The sequence below is a fragment of the Macrobrachium nipponense genome, chromosome 28, assembly GCF_015104395.2.
Source record: "Macrobrachium nipponense isolate FS-2020 chromosome 28, ASM1510439v2, whole genome shotgun sequence".
Lineage (NCBI taxonomy): Eukaryota > Metazoa > Arthropoda > Malacostraca > Decapoda > Palaemonidae > Macrobrachium > Macrobrachium nipponense.
The window spans coordinates 70,905,135-70,928,773 of record NC_087217.1 but is presented as its reverse complement, the minus strand read 5'-3'; the positions used below and the strand labels follow the sequence as shown (position 1 = coordinate 70,928,773).

The following is a 23,639-nucleotide window of genomic DNA, read 5'->3' as shown; positions in this document are numbered from 1 at the left end:
AATAAAGAGACAGACAGAGTTGTCACTTACATTACGGAACCAATCACCTGTCTCATGAACCAAGAATAATACAGGCAACCCAACAGAACTCTCGCTCGCCGTAATATCAGCTTGCACGCAAACTCTCGAGCCTAACGTAACTTCAAATATATTAGTGCGTGTAAGAGAACCTTGCCAGGATCTGAAACATTAATCCTTTCCGAAACTCTGAAAAACACACGGATTATCCGTCACACAAGCCATTATACAGTCGGCTCACAACAACAATGTACATCGAAGTCTGTAATCATTTGAATACCACTTTAGTAATCCACAAAAATCAACATATCTTGGATGCCGAAGTTTATAAACATCGCATTCTTACCGTAGCTGAGATATAAATCACGCTCAATCAGTTGCGGATGAACCCCTTTGCAATCTATAAAGAACAAAATCAATAAGGACATCAGAAGAAGAAATTCAGCAGAAATTCTTGAATCTTTTAACTAAATATCATGATGTTTTTTTGCCACTACGGATGGAAACTTAGGAAAAACGGATGTCATCGAGCATCAAATAAGGCTCAAGACAAACAGAAAGTAATTTGTGTACCTTCGTACCGACTTCCTATGAAATTTCAGAATGAGATAACAGAGGAAGTAGGTAAAATGTTAAAAGAAGGAGTCATTAGGAAATCAACAGCCCTTATAATTTTCCGTTAATAGTAGTACCGAAAAAAGATCGAACTTGGCGGATATGCGTAGATTTTTCGTCGTTTAAATGAAGAAACAATCCCTGACAGATTCCCAGTACCATGTACCGATGATATCCTATCCTTACTAGGTCAGAATAAATATTTCAACAAGTCCTAGACTTACTATAAGGATTTCATCATATTCCGTTGGAACAAGAGAGGTATCCCATACACTGCCTTCAGCACAGCCAGGGGACATTATGAATTTTTGCGTATGCCTTTTGGTTTACGTTGTGCTCCTATAACTTTTACTCGTATGATAAACATCGTGTTGGAGACTTGTTAGGAGATATCCTACATGCCTACATGGACGACCTAGTAATCTTTTCCAACACATTAGAAGAACATTTACGTAAATTGGAGTTAGTGCTACAAAGATTAAGGCAGCATATTTAAGGGTAAAGATAAGTAAGTGTGAATTTTTTAAAACAGAACTAGTCTATCTAGGTTTCACGGTTTCTAGTGAAGGTCTTAAAGTCGTCCATGATAAGGTGTCGGCTATCCGTAACTTTCCGATACCTACTAACGTCAAGGGAATACAGCAATTTTTAGGATGTAGCGGCTACTATCGCCGCTTCATACGCAACTACTCAAATCATAGCCGCTCCCCTAACCGATCTTATAAAAAAGGGCGTAGATTTCGTATGGTCTGAAATGCATCAACAGGCGTTCGATAAATTGAAAGATGAATTGTGTATTCTTCCTATCTTGAAATTTCCTGACTTCGGTAAGGAATTTTTCATAGCAACAGACGCCTCAGACCTAGGAGTAGGTGGGGTATTGCTTCAACAATATGATAAACAGTTTTTCCCTATAGCTTTTTATTCACGTAAATGAGACCTTCCGAAAGTAAATACGCAGTAATAGACAAGGAAGGGCTCGCTATTGTTAATTCACTCGTGCACTTTAAATTCATAATATACGGTTATCCCGTCAGGGTTCTCACTGATCATAAGCCCCTAACCGACTTCTTTAAAGGCTTTAGTCACAGCCCCTAAGCGAACTCGGTGGCACATGATCATTCAGGACTTTGGCGCGAGGATCGGGTATTTACCTGGGAAAGCAATATCATTGCTGACGCATTATCACGCAACCCCTCTTCATCTTGTACCGAGCCATTAGCTGAATTAATAGATATCTCAACCTCCACGCCCATGTTTTAAAACTATATCTGAACAGGAAGATCTGGGGCTGGAGTGCTGAACTTATTACAGACAGACAAAGAAAAGATCCGCAAATAGAAAAAATCATCATTGCGTTAAACGGAAATCCGAAGGAAAGGAATACCTAAAGTATAAGCAGCAGAATTATATCATACAGGACAATATCCTGTGTAGATCCGTGACGAGGAAAACCCGCAACCACCGCAGTTGAATAACAACCAGGTGGTGGTGCCTATCTCACTCATACCCACTGTCTTAAAATGGTTGCATGAAAATCCACTGCACGGACACCCGGGTATACCTTGATGTCACAGAAAGCCAAATCCTTATTTTATTGGCATACGATGCTTACAGATATAAAAAAGCACATAGCAAATTGTCGCACTTGTCAAGAATACAAAGGGCACACGAAGACACCTGTCAGCCTAGGGGCTTACCCCGTGCCAAATCAACCCTTTGAAAGAGTACATTTAGATTTATTAAACAGGATTTTACGAGTCGGACAGAGGAAATAAGCACCTCCTAGTAATTATAGACGCTTTGACTCGATATACAGAACTTATAGCGCTTAAAACAAAAACCGCGGTCGAGTGCGCTAGGAAGTTTTACGAGTGCTACATTTGTAAACATGGAATTCCACACATCATTATCTCAGACTCGGGCGGGGAGTTCAATAATCATTTCCTTAACTCCTTGTGCGAATTCCTTTGTATAAAGAAAATCAATACCATGATCTATCACCCAGAGTCTAATGGGCTAGTGGAAGGCCAAATCGTAAGGTTTTGTAAACATTTTAAGGGTCACCTTAGGGGGGGCAGACCCCAACTGGGACATTCGCCATACCTGCGGTACTAAGCACACTTAATCACTCGTATCATGTGTCTATTAAAATGACACCGCACGAGGCACTGTACGGTATCCCGGCCCGAACGCCTTTCCACATCTTAAAGCCTACAACTAATTTATCAAAGGATGTTATGGATGCAAGCATAAGTCGATATAATATAATTCGTAAGAATCTAGAAGAAGCACAAATAATAATGAAAAAAAATCATGATAAAATAGCTAAGCCAACTAGAACATATGCCCGTGGGCGTCAGGTATACCTACAGTATACGTACGTAAAGGTTTAAATTATAAACTGACCCCTAAGTTTGAAGGCCCGTTTAACATTTTAGAAAATTTAACGGCTAAAAGGCCAATAGAGTTAGGGTTCAAAAATGTATCCAAACCCACTGATGTGAGAATAGTCCCATTGGCACATATCAGAATCTAAAGAAAGGTAGATGGAGTGAGGGACAAAAGGTTGTATTTATGAAACTTGTATAATAATTTATATATATATCTATTAATCATATTGTATGTAAAACCTATTCTTTTACGCGAGTTATTACATATGTTTTACTCATTGCAGGTTTCAAAAATGAATCTGTTATTGTTAGGAGTGATATTGTGTATTCAGACATCTTTGTTGTATGGAAAGAGCGCTAGGACGAAAGAAATAGAATTTAATCATGGCTCGATTATCGAGAGAATAGATTGATGTATTCATCGTGTCAAGCAATATTGTTATAGAAGTAGATATGCTGCGATTTTCTTGCCTGAAGATGACGTCCTTAACTTAAAGAATGACCTGATGAGGTTTGCTATTTCCCTTAAGGAAATGCATGAACGTAATTTTTGGTCATGCTAACTCAGAGATTTCGCTAGCTCAAACACTAAGCTTCGCGGAAATGTTTGTCTTATGACATACAAATAAACCGCCGAGGCAGAAGAACTCGCTCGTGACCTGCTGATGTGGTCTGTGCGGCACAATACTCTTGAACGCCGCAACCCGCTTATTCTGGCCGGACTAAACATCTTAGGATCAGTTGCGAATCTAGGCTTAGGAATCTCAAATCGCCTTAAGATAAATAATCAAAATAAAAGAATTGAGTTTTTTGCAACACAAAAACAGAATTGGCTTTATCTGAACTTCGCAGCCAGTTTATCTTCGATCAATCAAATAATGAGTATCGTTAATGAACATTCAAATAATATCGATCAGGTCATGGAAGTTCAACATTTGCTGGCTACGTTAGCTTACTATAGTTCGAAAATAGATCATATCCGTGTGAAAATATCATTTTATTGAAAAGTCAAAAGATTACGTAGAAGCAATTACGTTAGCAACAAGGGTGTGTTATGTCCTCACCTCATGCCTATTAAAGATCTGACGTTAACTTTGGAAAACGGACGGGAGAAGCTAGGTTATATTCCTTTATTAGACGCCCATAAAGTAGAGTTCTATTATAGCCTAATATCAAGTCAGCGTTGAAAATTATAGAATTATGATCACAATTCCTTTTGATTCTTCGATGCTTTGGCAATCATACAAAATAGCACCGTTTCCTACTTTCATGACGAATAACTCAAATCCAGTAATATCCAATTTAACGGGGCATGTACTGATTTCTTCTGATAAGAAATCATTTACAGTCATTAAACGACTTAGATAAACCTCACTCACTGTTCAGAAGCCATGAATAATAAAATTTGTACAGCTGACTCTTTTGAATTCTATCCTATATCAACGGATTCATGTGAGTTAGGCATAGTGCTAAACGGCTCTCTCTCTCATACAAGCGAAGGTTGTCTGGGGAAACTTTATCCCTTTTACGGTAATAAATTCAATTACAGGATGAATAATGGTTCCTGGATCCGTTATGATAAAGCCGGATTCGACGTAGTGTGTCCGGACGGTACCAACGCCCATGCCCCTATCTTCGTAGCAAGCCGATTGGTTGTACGGGGCCATATGCTTACAAGGGGGAACCGTACCCACGCGTCAGACGGGGTCAACACGATAATATACGTGGCTAAGGCGTATTTCGCAAATTTTTACATGTGGGCTTCCACAATCATCCCGTCACTACCTCTCCCATACAACGCGCGAGTAGCTCATCGTTTGACGCAACTGGCTGAGATGACCCACGCGTCACCAGACTTATGCAGGTGGAGAAAATCTTCGCTACTACATTCTGCTAGCCGTGTTCAGCGTGACGGCCATATTGGTTATCGCCGTCACATCTTTGCTTGGCGTAGGCTGAGGCGTAAACAGGAGGATCTCCAAGGGAACGTATTGGCCGTCTAGATGATGTACCCGTTAAACTCAAGTCGTTTGCGTTTGGGAGGGCCCGCCTGAACCTGGCCACTTCAGTTCGTGCCTAGGGAACTGTCTGGAATTGTGTTGTGTGTGAAAAGCGTCCGTATGCTGGCAAAATGTAGGACAAGAAAGACTCACGCCTTTGCATTTGAACAGTTAAGGTATCTCCAGGGCGCCTAATAAAGCATTATAGCCCAATATTATACATTAATATATTCCTAAAGGTATTTTTCGGGCACCTAATAAAATATATCAGCCCTATATATTGCTTTTCTGCAGATTTCCATAGTTATACTATTATACCATTGTACAATTATATTTATCTATCACAAAGAGTGTCAAGTACTCTTTAACAATTATCCATGATCATGCTCTAATCATTATTTAGTAACCATTATTCTTAATCAGGTTACTGTTATCATATTAATCATGTTTAGACAATGTTAATCTTTTGATTTTACCTTTTTATTGTTTTTGGGTACCTAATCATTATTATTACCAAACATGGATCTATATTTTCCATGCATTTATCTTTGTTTATGAATATGTCAACAAGGGTATGTAACAGAACCTTTTTATGCATTTAATCACTTATTATGTTATACCTAGACGTATGTTACGAGCACGCTCCTATGAACAATGTTTAAAGTAATTTTTTTTGTTATTCAAGGCTTGAATAGGTAGCAGTCCGAGCCTAATGTAATAGATACATTTATTAAGTTTACAAGATCTGTAAATATAAACCCATGACCTGAGGTCATGGCATAAGGAGGGTTCTACGTGACCAAAGCAGACCTAGATTACGCTATGCGCTGTCTGCAGTAGCCTGATCTAGCTCAAAGCTTTGTCAACATTTTATGTTTATGATAACTTTGCACAACAACTTCCATGGGAAGCGGTTGACCTGTTAACCTGCGCCGGAAACTTGTACTTCCACGAGGCCGGCGGATCTACGTATGTTGTTTTTTTTATATGATTTGGGCTGAGCATAGCTAATGTTCCGCTATCGACGCGATGCTTTAGAATGGCAGTTCCACGCCAACCATCAAACATATCGGTCTTCCGACCGAGCTGCATCTCCTAGTATGGAGTTACAGAATAAAGTTGTTATCTTTGTTCAACTTATCTGTTTGAATCATCTCCTTTAGTTAAGAAGAACCACTCTACTAAGATATCCAAGGAGATGGGAGGAACCAGAAATACTTACGAATGACAGTCGTAAGGAGAACACAAAAAAAAGTCTATCGTCAAGAGATAAGACTTACACATATTACCGTTAATGGGAATACGGTATATAATATTCAATGTAGTTTCCCTAATACCATCATGCAATTATATCACGAGACGCAGAAAAGTATAGGGGGTGGCGGTGATAATTCTGATCACTTATGATAGTTTTAAAAATGGTAGAGCTATTTACTGCTTTACTTTTGTGGTGAAGATGTTGAAGATTCCATGCCAGTGGAAATTTCGGCAAACCTGCGAATATCGATCAGGCTGGGTACGGTTACGCCTAGCCCTTGCATTATTTTACTTTTTGGGGATACCAAGGGTATTTTAACGGTGGATGCGGATAGGGTTATTCAGTGTGATGTTAGGGGTTAAATGGAATGGATACAAAAGAAATTGAAATAAGTTTAAAAGGTTCGCTCGGTGACCGGGTTAAATATTTAGGTGTGTTCGCTTCGGATGAAGTAGGATTATTGACATTGCCAGAAAGTAGAATTAAACCTTTAGTTTTTATATCTAATACATTATCTTCGTCTACTGATATTAATATTGTTGGTCATTGGGTATGTTTTTACGTGGAAAAATCACCTAGAAATATAATCTTCTTTTTTTGATAGTTACGGTATAAATCCAAAAGTTTATTATTCGAATGACTTCTCTAAATTTATATATGCGCATCCCGAATATAACCTCTATCGCCTAATAAAACAAATACAACCTGATAAATCGTACAAGTGCGGTCTTTACGTTAGTTTTTTTGTTCATTGCGTGAGTCACCGTGGTGTGAAAGCAGTATTATCCTAATACAAAATGTATTCTCATTCACTCGTTTGGGAGGTAATGATAAATGGATAACGGGATATTATTTTAAATATTTGAAAAAGTTTAAATGTTCACATTGGAGGTCGGGGGTCAAACGTGCTATTACGTACAAGGAATGTCTCCGCATCTTGAACAACTAAGGTAAATGCATATTTTTCTTTGATTTTTATATTACTCCATTTACATTCTATTAAGGATATATTCTATATATGTATCATACACCTTCAATCACATAACTTTTTTACTTATTTCAGGATGAGCTGTGAGAATCATTCGCCCATGAACGTCGGTGTTAAACTGCTAAGACGTCTTAGTCGTTTCCTCTTAAACGTTTTTCGGCATATTCAGGTTAAAATAAGGATACACGTGGAAGTTTATATTGGGGAGGCGTGCTGAGACGGTCTGACAGCGATTAGTGTATTGAATTTGTAACTCTTTATGTGGTCAATATATCCTTATGAATAATTATATAGGTGTTTTTTTACTATGCCCATAATGCATTTGAACGGAAAAACAGGGAAACGGAGAAAAAGAGTGCGTGTTTCTATGGAATCAGGAACTATTATTAAATAAATATATAACACATCGGTTTTTACATACCTTCACCGGGTTGCTCGTTTCCTTCAGTAGTGGGTGGTGGCGAAGTTGATCGGGGGTTGCACTGTTGTGGGCTGCCAGTGGTAGTTGTTGCATCTCCTGCTACTTCTTCTTCTTCTCCTGCTTCATGGTCATGACCCGTTTTCACCTTCCTAATAAATGAGTTTGGGGCTCCAACCCAACACCATAATAGTAATGGTGTCTGACTTGAGTGGCTACTTCGTCGGCTGACAGTTCACTACTAGAGTTATTTCCCATATCTGAAAGGGAGGAATAATGACTGTTTTATATATTCCGCTTCTTTCAACGGGTACATTATTTTTATAAGAATATCTATTCCATATACAGATGAATCTTATTGCTGTTTTAATATTTACTATACTATATGTTCAAGTAAATGGAAAGTGTTTTTTTATATGCTACTTACTGAATAGTGACGGAGGGAAATGACGTTTCGGTCAAGAGAAATACTTGTAGGACGGAGGGTCGGTGTGTTGCACTTACTCTATACACTTTGGTAAGGAATAACATCAATTTTCCCTTGTCGGTTGTATTTATGGTGTTCAGTTGGGAAGTAATAATCAGGTGTGACATATGGTGTTTCGATGAAGTATTCCATAGATGAAGTTCACGCCTTGTAGCGATAGAATTTATCCCCATTGGAGGAAAGATGTGTGGAAGTTTTATATATGAGTCATATGTGTGTGTGTGTGTGTGTGTGTGTGTGTGTGTGGACGGCCTTTGTCGTGAGGAAATGATAAGGCTTGTTTATTCGTGTCTGCGAGAAACATGACTGGAGTGATACTGATTTTTGATAAAATGGAGTCATGTGTGGATGACCTTTGGCGTGAGGAATGATAAGACTTGTTTATTCATGTTAGTCTGAATCATTGCTGGGAGAGGCTTGATGCTTCGTCACACAGGTTTGTAATCAGTGATTGTGATAAAGGGGTCTTGGGTAGCGGGGCGGCTTTCGTAGTTCATTATCTCTTGAAGGATTGTCACATCAAGACGTGAACTCTCGCCATGGCTTCATCAGCCTCCTCTTGCAAGTTAGTTTTCGGGAACTTGTCCGAAAATAAGTTCAGGAAGAGGAATATGTGTCTAGTAGTGGCCACTAACTGTGTGACATGCAGGAATTACGGTGTTGTGGCGGACGTCATTCGAGCTTATCCATATGCCGAATTGGTTGCAGGTTTTCGATATTCTCGCACTGGTGCATCATATGCCTGTCTTCGTGATAGGGGTATTGAAGGGTCCGCCATTGTGAAAAGACCTGAAAATATCACATCTTGGGAATGCGACGAAGAAGTTGATCTACCCACCATAGCTACCTTATTAACACAATACGGTATTGGTGCCCCCATTGAAGATAATGAATACGCGCAAAAGAGCGTGGCTTATTCCAAAGATGAAGATCACGCCGATCGTTTGGGCAGAGATACCAAACAGATGAGGTTCAATCACTTTTTTTCTTCGGTCAAGAAATTGAAGGAAGAATTATTGAAATCATCGTATGACTATGTCAAATATGTTATCTTTCCCGCTGGCATCGGTCAGAGCGGACTGGTTAATACGACTTGGTTGAAACAATATTTACCTGTGTTAGCTACATTCAGTGATGAAATGAGCAAAATTGGTAAAATATGCTGCGTGGCTATAATGAAAAAGAATTTATCCCTGTTGGAGGAAAGGTGTGTGGAAGATTTATATATGAAAAACTTGTTAGCTAAATTTAAAAGCTTTGAGGTGTTAGATGAAACGTCGTCGTCTTCGATACACGGTCGGGAAAGTGCTGGAGAAGATGTTGTATATACTAAGGGCTGTGATGTGAAGGAACAGGTTAGAAAATATATAGTAGCCGTAGTATGTTTCGTTGAAGTATTGTTTTTAAAAAAGCGAATGCGCATATTATCGCGTTCGTGTTTGTACAGTTTTTTCTAATGTATGTATTTGTATGGAATATTAATTCATTCCCCTGTATTTAGGATTGGTTATAAATATAAAATAACAATTCCGTCTGTAATTTGATTTTTCAACCTCTTTCAAACTCTGTATAATAAATAAACAAAATTGAAATGTGTACCTTTGTCCTTGTGTTCGCCACCTAGATTATGACTCAAATTCTATGAAAAATAAAATTTCACGTTGGCGTGAAGTCAGCTGGGCAAATATGGCGATAAGGTCTCGTTTCTTCATATGTGTGTGTGTGTGCGTGATTCATCATCAGATAACATTGACTCTGATATGGTTATTGGGGGAGATATCACATGTGGATGAAGTCAGTCGCCAAATATCCTTTTATCATGATACTCTGAATATCTAAGCAGCTGTGTATATATATATATAAAACAAAATGTAACGGCTGAGAGAGAGAGGGAGAGGGAGGGAGGGCGAGGGAGGAGAGGGAGTATATTCGCAATGTGCATATATAAATTTAGAGATTTTATAGGAGGAGGATGAGGTAAACGTCCCGGTTACTTTGAAAACAATTAAAGGGGACATGAGTCGCAAAAAACAGTGAACTGAGTCTATTTGGGGTCGGGGTGGGGTCAAGTTTTATTCCCGTAGAGTTACGTGACATCACAGGGGTAGAAAAGTGGAGTCAATTTGGGGTGGGGGTTGAAATGTTGGTTTTTATTCCCGGAGAGTTATGTGACGTCACAGGGGGTAGGAAAGGTGGAGTCAATTTGGGGTCAGGGGTTGAAAGAATGGTTTATTCCAGAGAGTTATGTGACGTCACAGGGGTAAGAATAGTGGAGTCCATTTAGGGGGTGAGGGGTTGAAATGTGGTTTTTATTCCCGGAGATTACGTGACGTCACAGGGGGTAGGGAAAGGTGGAGGTCAATTTGGGGTCGGGGGTTGAAAGAATGGTTTTTTATTCCCAGAGAGTTACGTTGACGTCACAGTGGTAGAATAGTGGAGTCAATTTGGGTGAGGGGTTGAAATTGAATGTTTGGTTTTTTATTCGCCGGGTAGAGTGGTTGTAACGATACGTGACGTCACAGGTAGAAAGGTGGAGTCAATTTGGGGTCGGGAGTTGAACGAATGGTTTTATTCAAGGGGGAGATGAGTTACGTGACGTCACAGGGTAGAATAGTGGAGTGGGGCATTTGGGGTGAGGGGTGTGGAAATGGTTGGGGTTATTTTTCCCGGTTTTCCCGGAGAGTTAGGTGACGTCACAGGGGGTAGGAAAGGTGGAGTCAATTTGGGGTCGGGGGTTGAAAGAATGGTTTTATTCCCAGAGAGTTACGTGACGTCACAGTGGTAGAATAGTGGAGTCAATTTGTGTGAGGGGTTGAAATGTTGGTTTTTATTCCCCCGTAGAGTTTACGTGACGTCACAGGGGGTAGGAAAAGGTGGAGTCAATTTGGGGTTCAGGGGTTGAAAGAATGGTTTTTTTATTCCAGAGAGTTACGTGACGTCACAGGGAGAATAGTGGTAGTCAATTTGGGGTGAGGGGTTGAAATGTTGGTTTTTTATTCCCGGAGAGTTACTGACGCCACAGGGGCAGGAAGGTGGAGTCAATTTGGGGTGAGGGCTTGAAATGTCGGTTTTTTATTCCGGAGAGTTACGTGACGTCACAGGGGTGGGTATGTCAGGGGTTGAAAGAATGGTTTTATTCCCTTAGAGTTACGTGACGTCACAGGGGGTAGGAAAGGTGGAGTCGATTTGGGGTTAGGGGAGGCCACGCCCCCTAATATGAGCTCATGTACGTACATGAGCTTGTTAGACAAATGGAGTCATTATGTTGGGGTCAGGGGTGGCCACGCCCCCCAGAATAGTGGAGGGTTGAAAGGATGGTTTTATTCCCTTATAGTTATGTGACGTCCACAGGGGTAGAAAGTGGAGTCGATTTGGGGTTAGGGGAGGCCACGCCCCCCTAATAGAGCCCATGTACGTACATGAGCTTGTAAGACAAATGGAGTCAATTTGGGTCAGGGGTTGGCCACGCCCCCCAGAATAGTGGAGGGTTGAAAAGGATGGTTTTATTCCCTTATAGTTATGTGACGTCACAGGGGTAGAAAAGTGGAGTCGATTTGGGGTTTAGGGGAAGGCCACGCCCCCCTAATATGAGCTCATGTACGTACATGAGCTTGTAAGACAAATGGAGTCAATTAATGGAGCTCATGTACGTACATGAACTATCATACATATGGAGTCAATTATGAGCTCATGTACGTACATGAGCTTATAATACAAATGGAGTCAATTTGGGGTCAGGGGTGGCCACGCCCCCCAGAATAGTGGAGTCTATATGGGGTCAGGGTGGCCACACCCCCCAGACAAGTGGAGTCTATATGGGGTCGGGGTGGCCACGCCCCTTTTGGGGGTTTTGGGGGTTGCCCCGCCCCTTTTTAGGCCTCACGTACGTACATGAGCCAATCAGGAGGGGGGAGGGGGTAGCCACGCCCCTTGGGGGGTGGGGGGCGGGGGGCGGGGCTAGAAAAGTGGAGTCTATATGGGGTCTTTTCCTCTACTATTAAGGACTTTTTTTTGCGGATTCTGGGAGCCTGGATATGCATACGGCAAGATGGAATCTTCTTTTTAGAGGCTGCCGAGAAAGGGAGTTGATTCACCTAGAGGCAGCCGTAAAGTAATGGGTTACTAGTGCCAAAACAAATGCAGATTTTGATGGAGCGTGAGACTACGGCAATGAGACTGCAAAAAGGAACTGAAAGATTTTAGGAAATGGATTTACAATTTGGATGACAGAAAGGAAAATAGACATTTGATTCATTCATGAATAAAGTATAGGATGAAACAAAACAGTACTATGGGAGATAGGAGGATAGATTATGACATAAAGAGAGGAGAGAATAGTCAATAGTGAACAAAATCATTTGAAAGAACAGGATCTGTAATGTCCAAAAACTGCGGTAAACTAAGGGGATTAACGAGAAAGTAGCAATGAAAGACAGAAATGCAAGTTATAAATAAGAAGAGATGACAACAATGGCGCTGTGAAAGAATGATGATAAGAGAGGAAAAGGTTATGAAACAAACTTCAGATTAAATATCAAAATGGTTACCACAATAGTACAAACAATAGTGGTGATATCCTAAGAAACAACTAAAAGAGACAGACAGACTACAATAGATGTCCCCGACACTGATGTTTGTGGCATCTTAACCAAGAAATTTGTGCAAAACAACAAACATGAGCGGCCGTCGATCATGAGGACGTTCCTGAGGAGGCTGACAGGAAAAAGGTATAAAAAAAATTTGTGGACTAAAACATATAAAGTCATAGAACCTCTTTGGGTGGTTGGTCTTCAGACGGGGTGTCTTTTTTCCCTCGAAGGGCATGCGAAAACTGGCCTTTACCTTGCTGTGGGGCGCTGCCCTGTTTTCAAGCATTTTAAAAGACAAATCCAAACACTAACATAAATGTTATCATTTACTCATCATTATTTATGGTCAAGAATTTTTATACATTCCATGTTAAAACAATATTAAAACAAACAAATTAATTAATTGGTGCTGTGAAGTTTTTAGACTGTTTAGGACACATTTTTAGTAATAAAAGTTTATATAAACACTATTAAAGTGCTCATGAATTATTTAGCCACACTATAAAAAACACTATTAAAAAGCCTTTGTAAAAATACAGAAAAATTTTAGTTGACTGAAAAAATTTTGATACTACTGTATTGTGTAAGATCTGTAAAATTCGTGTGCAACAGAAGGTGCTCACAAACAAGTCACCTACAATGCACTTCAGCACATACAACTAAGAAAAAAAAGAACGTTTCAAAATCTAAAAATCTAAACTTACCTTTTCGAAGTCCTTGTCGCCCTATATATTACTCCATAATGAAACTTTTTCCTCTCTTACACCAAAATACCCCTTTCTGTACACTACTTTCATGTTTTTTTCCTAAGTATACATTACCAGAAATTATTTTTCAATCATAAGAACACAGTGCTGTATGGAAGGTCAACAGGATAATGGTAACCTCAAATATTAGGCTAGTCTTCATGTGTAATTTTTTACACCAGGTGTTTTAGTTCCTCGCTGGACAAGTGGTTTTCGCGCTCGGCTGCCAATCCGGTGGTCCGAAGTTCAAATCCGGCTCGGCCAGCACGGAATCAGAGAAATTTATTTCTGGTGATAGAAATTCATTTCTCGATACAGTGTGGTTCGGATCCCACAATAAGCTGTAGGTCCCGTTGCTAAGTGACCAATTGGTTCCTAGCCAAGTAAAAATATCTAATCCTTCGGGCCAGCCCAAGGAGAACTGTTAATCAGCTCAGTGGTCTGGTAAAACTAAGATATACTTAACTTTTACACCAGCTGTTAAATATAACCTATTATTTTCCTTGCATTTTCCTCTCCAATATCTCCGCAGTTCTATTCAGAATTCCTCTAGTTTTAATGCTAATTACAATGTAACAATTTTTGCATCAAACTCATACTTACGAGAAAATTCCATTTTAAAGCTCTTTTAATCTAAAGAATATTACCCCATCACTTATACTACTCTCAGTTTTACCTTAAGACTAATGCGGACGGCAAGAAATGGAAAAGGTTAGAATTCCAAAATAACCAGCATCCTGGAACACACGCCTTTGGGTATCCAAGCTCTATCATAAATATTAACTTTATTCCTCCAGAAATTAATTTGATCTTTGCTCTCGAGGACTACTTGGCTGTGTGCCGCCATTATATTTGTTACTCGCGGTTGACTTGGTCGATATTATGAAATTTAGACCCAGTGAATTTTATTAGTTTTGTATCGATAGTTCTGAGATAAGCAACTCGCCACCATCTTTTGTCTTTCCTGGTTTACAAAATCCTCAAGAAATTGTGAAAATGAAAGCTGCGACGCATTCACATTAACCATACACTAAAATTTTTACAACAGAGGTGAAGAGAATAGCCAAATGACTTGTACATAACTGCTCCAACCCTAAACAAAATTAAAATCACATCCACTTACCGAGCCATCATCATTACAGATCTTATCAAAAATAACATGAATTTTGTCCCTGAAGTTAGTTTTAATTGTCTTGATAATGATGTCGTAGATTCCTGTGACCTGCTCTGCAGCCATTAGTCGATCACAGAATTCCCGGTATATCTCATGGACCCAAAATCTGCCAAGGGAAAAATCGCTGGTCTTTCTATTCATGAGGCAAAATCCATAAAAATTTGTCAAGGAAATACTTGAGTTTTTGTGTAAAAATAATTAATATTCTTTTGCTTCACAAAACCTTCTGTGCAAGGTAACCTGCTGCTTTTTTTGCTAAAGAAAAATTATGATTATATCAGGTCAGAGTTATCTGACTGGCAAAAAAAACTGTATTTAAATTTATCCAATGATGCCCAGTAATTATTACTATACCCATAAAAAACTAAGTTCATAAAAATAATAAACAAAATATATTCTTCACCCAGTTATTATTTTTAAGGCTAGCGGTGAGGTACTCAGTATATTTAAAAATACTGCATGCATGGAAACAAAATGATAGACTATGTAAATATCCACCCATCTGCAGCACTATTTTTTGTAAAATTATATGGGAATGTAAAACACGTGTTGTAAAACCAAATGTAAGCCACGTATTTTAGAATGCAAGTCATGGCCACAAATGCAACCAGTGACCCATGTGGAACTCCTACCTTACAAAATGTCTCTTTGTTTCCATATTTTCCTTCCTCATAAAACTGACAGAATGGATGACTTTGGCAGCCGTGGAGAGATTGAAGGTGTAGTGTGCGTTGGAGGGAGTTGGAGGGAGGAGTTTCCTGACATGTTGAAGAATCTCCATCGTTCCAGACACGATTCCAGCCACAACTGTAAACACATCTGGAACAAACCCTCCAGCCTGCAATGCAGAAGTGGGTCAGAAAGGATGCATAAGTGGCACTGAAGGAATGCTTCAAATGCCACGTTAAAAGCATAATATGGTCTGTCTTAATGTTTCTCCTTTCTTCAGCTCTGTTCGGAATTACAGAATGACAGTGAGGGAAATTCAAACTCAAATTTTATCAAAGTGGCTTAGTAAGTGCTATCCTGCTCGAGTTACAGTCTTACCTCATACGTGTAAAATGTTGAGAATTATGCTGAGTAAAATGAATACTAATCCCATAAAATAATTGATTTCCATAAAATCATCCAACTCTACAAAATAAACAAATGCTTGAATGCCCAAGTGAAGGAGCAAGACTTCTGTGAGACTTTGATGTTAAGTCAAAATGTGCTTAGCCATTTTACATTATCCCAGTATGATACTAAGCATCAAATTAGCAAATAAACTAGAACTCGAAACAAACTTAGCATAATGATTTTCCATCTACCATCTGGATACGGATACAGGATGGGGATGATACATGATGATTTTAGATCTAGAACCTGGATACGAATACAGAATATAGTGTGTAACACCTTTCAACTGCTAGTAAATAATTAGAGAAATAACAACCTTTAGCATACCCTGAGGAACACGTTGAGCTGTGTCGTAAAAATCTTGGAGATGGTTTCATCGGCTATGGAAGGAGCTGCGATGGCCATGAATTCCGCTTGACATCTTGGTTCTATAATGCTCCCGCCCCCTCCTCCATCTCCTTCTTCATCTTCTTTTCCTCCTTTCCCCTCTCCTCCTCTTTTCTGCTTTCCCCTTTGTGATAACGAAGCCCCACAGAACCATATGATGTCTTCCAAGGGCTTTTTAGTCGTTCCATCGTTATCAATCCTGCAGTCAAAGCAGACATACACATTACTTTCTATTACGGCTGCATATCCTTCACATAATGTATTTCTGTACCAAAATTCACTTTCACTTCCTTAGTAAGAGGAAAATTATAGTAATAGAGATCACTAGCTAATGGTAATCATATCAGAAGCAATATTTTATAATATAATACATTATCTGCAAACCTATTCATCATAAAATAGCCTTATGCCATGCAAACAGATCCAGTCAGACTAACTGGAAAAATCTTGCTAGGAGAAAACCCTTATGTCAAACCCAGTTAACACTACTCTGTGCTAACATCCCCTCCATCTTGAAGAGTGTGGAGAGGGGAGAACACTGGAGGCTCATGATTGTATATGGTTATGATTGTTTATGGTTGCATAAGATGTTTTACTGTAAAAACATTGTCTGTTCTCAAGGTCTTATCAATATCACAATAGTCTGAATTGCAGCTCAGGAATAAGGGCATTCCAGGTGAGCCAATGGGGAGGAGAGCAGACCAGTGTACAAGAAATCCAATCCCTTACAATAATAGGCAGTGAAGCAGTAAAAGACCGGTGAAAATCATAGGAGCTGTGTTGGCAAAGGAAAATGTAATCCTAAAGTAGTACTCTATTCCATGAATATGAAGTGTAAAGTCAGGTATTCCAGGATAACACACGCCTATATGTGTACCAGAATCATGGTACACATAGAGGTCATGAATAGGATGAAGATGATTGACCCAGAGTCCTTAAAATCAATAGAACATTACCTGCAGCAACAACTAGCTCAAGGTAAGATCATGAAATTCATGTGGAACATCATGTAAGTAAAATCTTGCAGCATGTTTTGACAATGTCACTCTAATAATGGCAGTTACAAGTTACATTTAAAATCCAAGGACAAAGATGTGAGCCAAACTTCATGGTTCTTGATCTTCGGTTGCAAAATGTTATCTTGTGAAACATCCAAATAAGGCCAACAAAAAACTACCTGCCAAAATTAATATGCAATAGAATCCTTGAAAACAGGAAGATTTTGTAAACTCATGTGAAGTAGAAGAGGATAAAGGTGGAAAGATTCAGTCTTTTGAATGTACATCCTGATGACCCTCACAAAGCACAGACGACTATTTTGAGAAGAAGAGGAAAGCATGGCAGGAATGTCAAAAGTCACAGAACAAGTAACATTTACTAGAAAAATAAGGCTTGGCTATGAAGCCAAACTAAAGACCCACCAATGACCAGATAGTAAGAATTTTTTAAGACCAAGGAGCGTACTAACATGCTTAACTACGGGAGGCAAGAGCAACTAGAAATCATGTCCTGAAGAACAGAGGCAGCAAGGAGACAGTAATCAGTTAAATGAGGCTGCATAGCACCAAGGTCAGAACTGACTAGACAAAATGATGAAACAGGTCCAAAATACACTTGTCATCCCTTCATTCCAAGCCACGCTGGAGGTAGACTGAAAAGATGACAGAGCAATAATCCTTAAGGCCTGTCCACACTAGGAAACATTTGCAAACACTTTTTACTGCGTATGTTTCCCATCCAGAATGGAAAACATTTAGTATTTCTGTGTTATTATGTATATAGTATACACAAGTATAATGCATATATACACATGTACAATGTATGTATGTATGTATGTATGTATGTATGTATGTATGTATGTATGTATGTATGTATGTATCTATTTTCAATTCCGCCATAAGCAAGTCAGCATGACATGCTCATTCTTTCTAAAAACTTCCTTATTACCCATCTCTTTTTCTTTCTCTTATCCCTCCTCAAGTGGAATACAGAGGCTATTGCACCAACAAGCATCCTGACGACAACTAAGGTCTGGACAGGAAACGTTGTTTGCAAATTGTTTGCAAACTTTCTTTGCAAACAATGTTTCCTAGTGTGTACAGGCCTTACGTAGCAGAGCGAGAGATTTTTAGGATTCCTCAGGAAAATTTTATTTTCATGATGAAATTAAGTCTCATATATAATTACCAATAATTACATAACTTTAGCTTCAACTCGAGCGGTAACTTAAATGTTGAAAATTGTGGTAGCGCTTCTATTGTTTTCGTGTAGGTGACTAACCTTACCCACTTTCAGGGAACAATAGGAATAACAAAGCTGAAGAACTCAATTCGTTTGAGCTCTTTTGTCCATGAGAGTGGAGGAGGTTGGGCTCCGATTCTGTAATTACTTGGTAAGTATATATGAAACTGAATTTCATCATCAACAATATAACATTTCCGTATAAGCAACTTACCAAGTAATAACCACATAGCTGAATCCCACATTGACAGGAGACACGATACATGAACATATTCTACTTCAAAACATTCAGCAATGGTAATAAATTTGAAATAGAAAAGTTGCTGGCATTAATAAAGTGCTTGTTGTTTCCTTATTGTTTCCTTATCTGGTAAGATAGCTCCTGCAGGAAGATGACCTGCAGTGGCATGGCAGAATAGCAGTGGAGCACCATCTCTACTTAGGTGGGAGCTTTACATCGAAGGCTATGTCCAGTGGGTAGCATAGCATCAATAAGTACCTTTGCCCTGGGCCCAGTACCACAATAAAAAAGAAGCGGACAATGCTGTCAGCTCCACTGAAATTAAAAACCACCACCGTCCACTGATAACTGGTGGGTATTCCAGGTACGTGGTACCCCCAGGGTCCCCCACGACCCGACACTCTATATCAAGGCGAAGAGATAGAGGAAATAAGGAATGATTCCTAGGCTTCGTCCCCAAATACCATGTTAGCCACTGACAACGTTACTCAGGGTCCTACCATTCTCGAACAGTGTCAACTTCGTGTAAATAACATGTCGCGAAAATCGATTTACACTTTCAATAAAAGGGCTGTAAAATAGAAGAGATAAACAAGTTATATCTAAAAGCTAATGAGGCAGCACCTGCTCTGATCTCATGGGCTTTATCCTTAAACGACAGCAAGATGTCCCCTCCAATCCACAAATGTGCCTCTGTAATAAGGTCCCCTAAGAAGAACAACAATACTTTCTTAGAAAGGGGTCAGGAAGGATCCTTCTCAGAGCACAAGAGGTGCTTCACAAGGATGAATGATGCCCTCTTGTCTGCCAAATGTAACATAATTTGGGCATGCTCAGTGGGACCTCCTCTTTGCAGGACCTTTCAAGTTAGTGCAACTGATTCCATTGCTAAGAGGTAAAACTATTTCATGATGAATGGGTTTGCAAGAACTAATCTGGATTAACTTGAAAAATCTATAGTAACCAACACATGAAAAGAGCTCTTTAAGTTTGAATTATAAAAACTTACCAAACTTTCCTCTGCATTGCCTCTCGAAGTGCTTCGTGAACAGGGCGGGCGTTGTAGGGGTCATGAGCAGCTAAGTGGAGATCATCAACAAATATTGCAAGGCGTCGTTTCTCCTTGGCACCAAAACCTCCACTTTCACGTTCAACTGTATAACCAAGCACTACACTCTGGAGGTTGGAAATCACCCAAGTGTTAACCTTTTCAGACACTAGACTTCAAGTCTTTTCTGTCCCAGATCTAAAGCTGTGATGAGCATTATTTTACTAATGGAAACTGTTTCTGAAGTTACTATTTACGGCATTAAAATAATTCTGGGATAATTTCTAAGTGAAAGATTTATGTTTTAGTGTGATATATTAAAAAAAAAGGAAAAAACAATCAACAACAACAACAAAAAGTTTGAAGAGTGACGTAAATAACGTGTCAGAGCATTATAAATGACTATAATTGAATTTTTGGATAATGCATCACTACGTCACAAGTGATCCAAGGACTCGCTTAATTAGACCTAAATTGACAATAAAATCTGTAACTTTTTTTTAAGCTAAAAAGGAAAGTAATTCTTATTCATTGCTCTAAGTTATAACTTAAGCATATCTTAGTTTAACCAGACCACTGAGCTGATTAACAGCTCTCCTAGTGCTGGCCCGAAGGATTAGATATTTTTACGTGGCTAGAAACCAGTTAGTTACCTAGCAAGGGACCTACAGCTTACTGTGGGATCCGAGCCACATTATACCGAGAAATTAATTTCTAATCACCAGAAACAAATTCCTCTGATTCCACATTGGTAGAGCAGGGAAGCTCTAAGTTATAATAGTAAGGAATTAGATTATCTCATACTACATACCAATGTTTTATTCATTCTCCATACACTTACCCTACTTCAATGGGTCCATTACTCCACTGATCCCTCATCTCATTTACCTTTATATCCTGAGCAACTGCAGCAGGAGTTACAGGCAGAATGACTGTCTCGTTTTCTGAAGACTTTAGGTTCCTAAGGTGGTGCTTCATTGTCACCCTCCTTCCACTTTGTCCTTCACCCAAAACCAACACTTTACCCAGGGAACGTCCGCAGAGCCCAATCAAATACTCCAGTCTGCAAACACATCAATTCTCTATTAGTATTATTTACTATTTCATGACAAGGAAAAGGTAATGACTAAAATTATGAAGTACCCAAGTGATCGAAATAAATGCAACAACAAAGGTATAAATTTTTTTTAAAAATCAGAGATGCCAGCAATTACACTATTTGGTTGCCAAATAAGATCATATGGTTCTTAGTCCCCAAAAGACTACATGTACTGCTCGTCTTTTTGATTACCAAAAGAAAGATCATATTTTCAGTTACATGCTCTAATTAGGCTAAGTCGATGTCCCTCTACTTTCATCATCTCTATGTTGTTTCTCTTAACACTTAAAAACTATATGATTTTCTTTATATTCGAAACATTTTGGTTTTCCACTCTTCTTCATTACAACTCGAAAGGTTTTTCCTCCTTCGCTGTAGCAGTGACGCACTGATTTATGATTCTGGTCATTAGACCACAATTTCCTTGTATATTTACTAGATATCACCATTAGCGGCTGGTAGTTATTATTGACAGTTACTACAGGATGGTGATGATAATTAATGGATAGTTGATCTTTTATCAGCATTAGCGATTACTCTACGTAGACATAACCAAACTCAAAATGTTACTTAGAACCTTTATATGCCATTTTGAGACCTTTTTTAATATCTTTATGAAGTAATAACTATTATAATAGCAATGATAAAAATGTCATCCGCGATACGAGCGATTCAATCGAGAGATATACACCAACCTGGTACATTCTATCGTTGGAACAAGGAGTGTGGCAATCTTCGTGGTTTCTGGTATCTCTGTGTGCTTGATGATGTCCGTCCACGGACGCCAGAAGGATCTTTGCTTGGCATCAAACACAACGTCAAACACGCTTCCTTCTGCTGGATAAGGACACCCTATTTGCTCAATGGAATCTGGAGCTGGGAAGTTCTTGTTGTAACCTGAAAAATACATTCGTATAATACAAACAGATATATGTATTATATATATATATACATATATATATATATTTTTATGTCATCAGTAATATTATATTTACATATATATATCTAATATATTATAATATATCTATATATATTATATATATATGTATATGATATGTATATAATGTATAAATATATTAGATATATACTAGATATATATATATATATTATATATTATAATATATATTTATGTATATATATATAGATATATATTATATATATCATATATATATATATATATATAATATAATATGATATATATATATATATATAGTATATATTATTATTATATATATGTATATATGATATGTATATTGTATATATATTATATATATACTATATATATATATATTATATTATATATATATCTGTATGTATAATATATTATATATATATATATTATATATATAGTAATATATATATATATATTATTATATATATAATATATATATATATATATATATATAGTATATGATATATATATATATATATATATATATCCACTGCATACATGTATTTATGAACATTCTTCGAATGATAGCTTTACGCAAAATTTTCCTTTCCTTTAATAAAATTTTCTTTCCTTTGATACAAGTTTAGAAATTAAATCAATACTGGAAGTCCTTTGTTCCTCTGCCAAATGACAGTTCTGCGCACTGTGCCAAAATGTACATGAAATGAACAGTTCACAATCATTACCCATTACAAGTCTCCTGTAAAATGTGTTAAAGACTTCTTTCGACTCCTTCGTCAGGGCGCCAGCTAACGACCAGGTGAGGGAAAAGAGAAAGGCAGCAGTCGTCCAAATAGGGCCAAGTTTCCCTCTCTCCTTTTGAGATACGGATTCATCGTGCAGGACATCGTCAACCATCGTAGCAGTCAGGGGAAACACTGGCCTTTGGTTGACGAATAAATCAATATCCCAATATATAATTAAACAACTAAATTGTTTGTATGGATAAACTAGACTTTATATTCTACAGGAAAAAAAGAGAGATTTGCAAATCTATTTTGCAAAAGAAAACATATGGCATTTCATCCTTATGAGAATTTTGGTTCTACAAACCTACACCTGTCACACTTTAATGATTTAAAAATTGTGCCATTTGATGCCAACTAACTGCTTCTTCATAAATTGCTGATTGCATTGTTATCAGTCAAAATATGCACTGAATGTGGGAGAAATATGTACTAATCTATAAAAATCACATTTCATGAAGGGCTTTTAATATTCTTTCAGTAATACCATAGTTCTTATATAAACGGTATCATACAACGTAGATGGGGTAAAGAGCAGATTTTTTCATAATATCATTTAAGATTTACAAAAGTACACCTGAAACCTTGTACAGCTGAGTTCCAAGCAAAGAATTTTACCTGATAAGTGAAATTTGATTAACAGGTAGCAAATGACGGCAATTATCCCTCAAGAACTGGAGAGCCGGTGGGATGAGCCAGTTAGCCAGATCTCTCAGGAGGACCCCATACTCGTCCCACCATGGTAAATCTCCATTACCAGCAGCATTGGCACCCTTGGCGCCTGGTCCAGTGCCTTTTGGACCTGCGTTTGAAGGCCTCCCCCCTGGACCAGGCCCCTTGGCTCCTGCTCCCTTTAGACCGGCGTTGGACATTTTGGGTCCAAGAGCTCCAGGTTTTCCATTGGGCGCGTTCACTGCAGGTTTGGCTGTTTTACTCTTGTCTTCTTCTGGGATCTTAGCATTATGATGTAGCCAGAAGTGCATGATGACGTGCCATGTGATGGTTTCACTCCCAACGTAGACCATCCCACATCGTGACACTGTTGCTGGTGATGCCTACATTGGAAGAAGAATGGAAGATTTCCAAATATATGAAAACACAATCTTTTACTAATGAACAG

At 38.5% G+C, this 23,639-nt stretch overlaps 1 protein-coding gene across 1 annotated transcript in view; it reads right to left on the bottom strand.

Annotated features, from left to right (window-relative positions):
* LOC135201869 (dynein axonemal heavy chain 3-like) overlaps positions 1-23,639 on the bottom strand; it is a 250,908-nt gene that overhangs the window by 113,128 nt on the left and 114,141 nt on the right. The window contains exons 36-43 of the mRNA XM_064231170.1: positions 23,138-23,574; positions 22,460-22,656; positions 21,517-21,718; positions 20,611-20,785; positions 19,684-19,850; positions 16,133-16,391; positions 15,319-15,524; positions 14,636-14,792 (exon numbers count right to left, since the gene is read on the bottom strand). Of these exons, the coding sequence (XP_064087240.1) occupies positions 14,636-14,792; positions 15,319-15,524; positions 16,133-16,391; positions 19,684-19,850; positions 20,611-20,785; positions 21,517-21,718; positions 22,460-22,656; positions 23,138-23,574 (1,800 nt within the window). The remainder of the gene's footprint in view (positions 1-14,635; positions 14,793-15,318; positions 15,525-16,132; positions 16,392-19,683; positions 19,851-20,610; positions 20,786-21,516; positions 21,719-22,459; positions 22,657-23,137; positions 23,575-23,639) is intronic.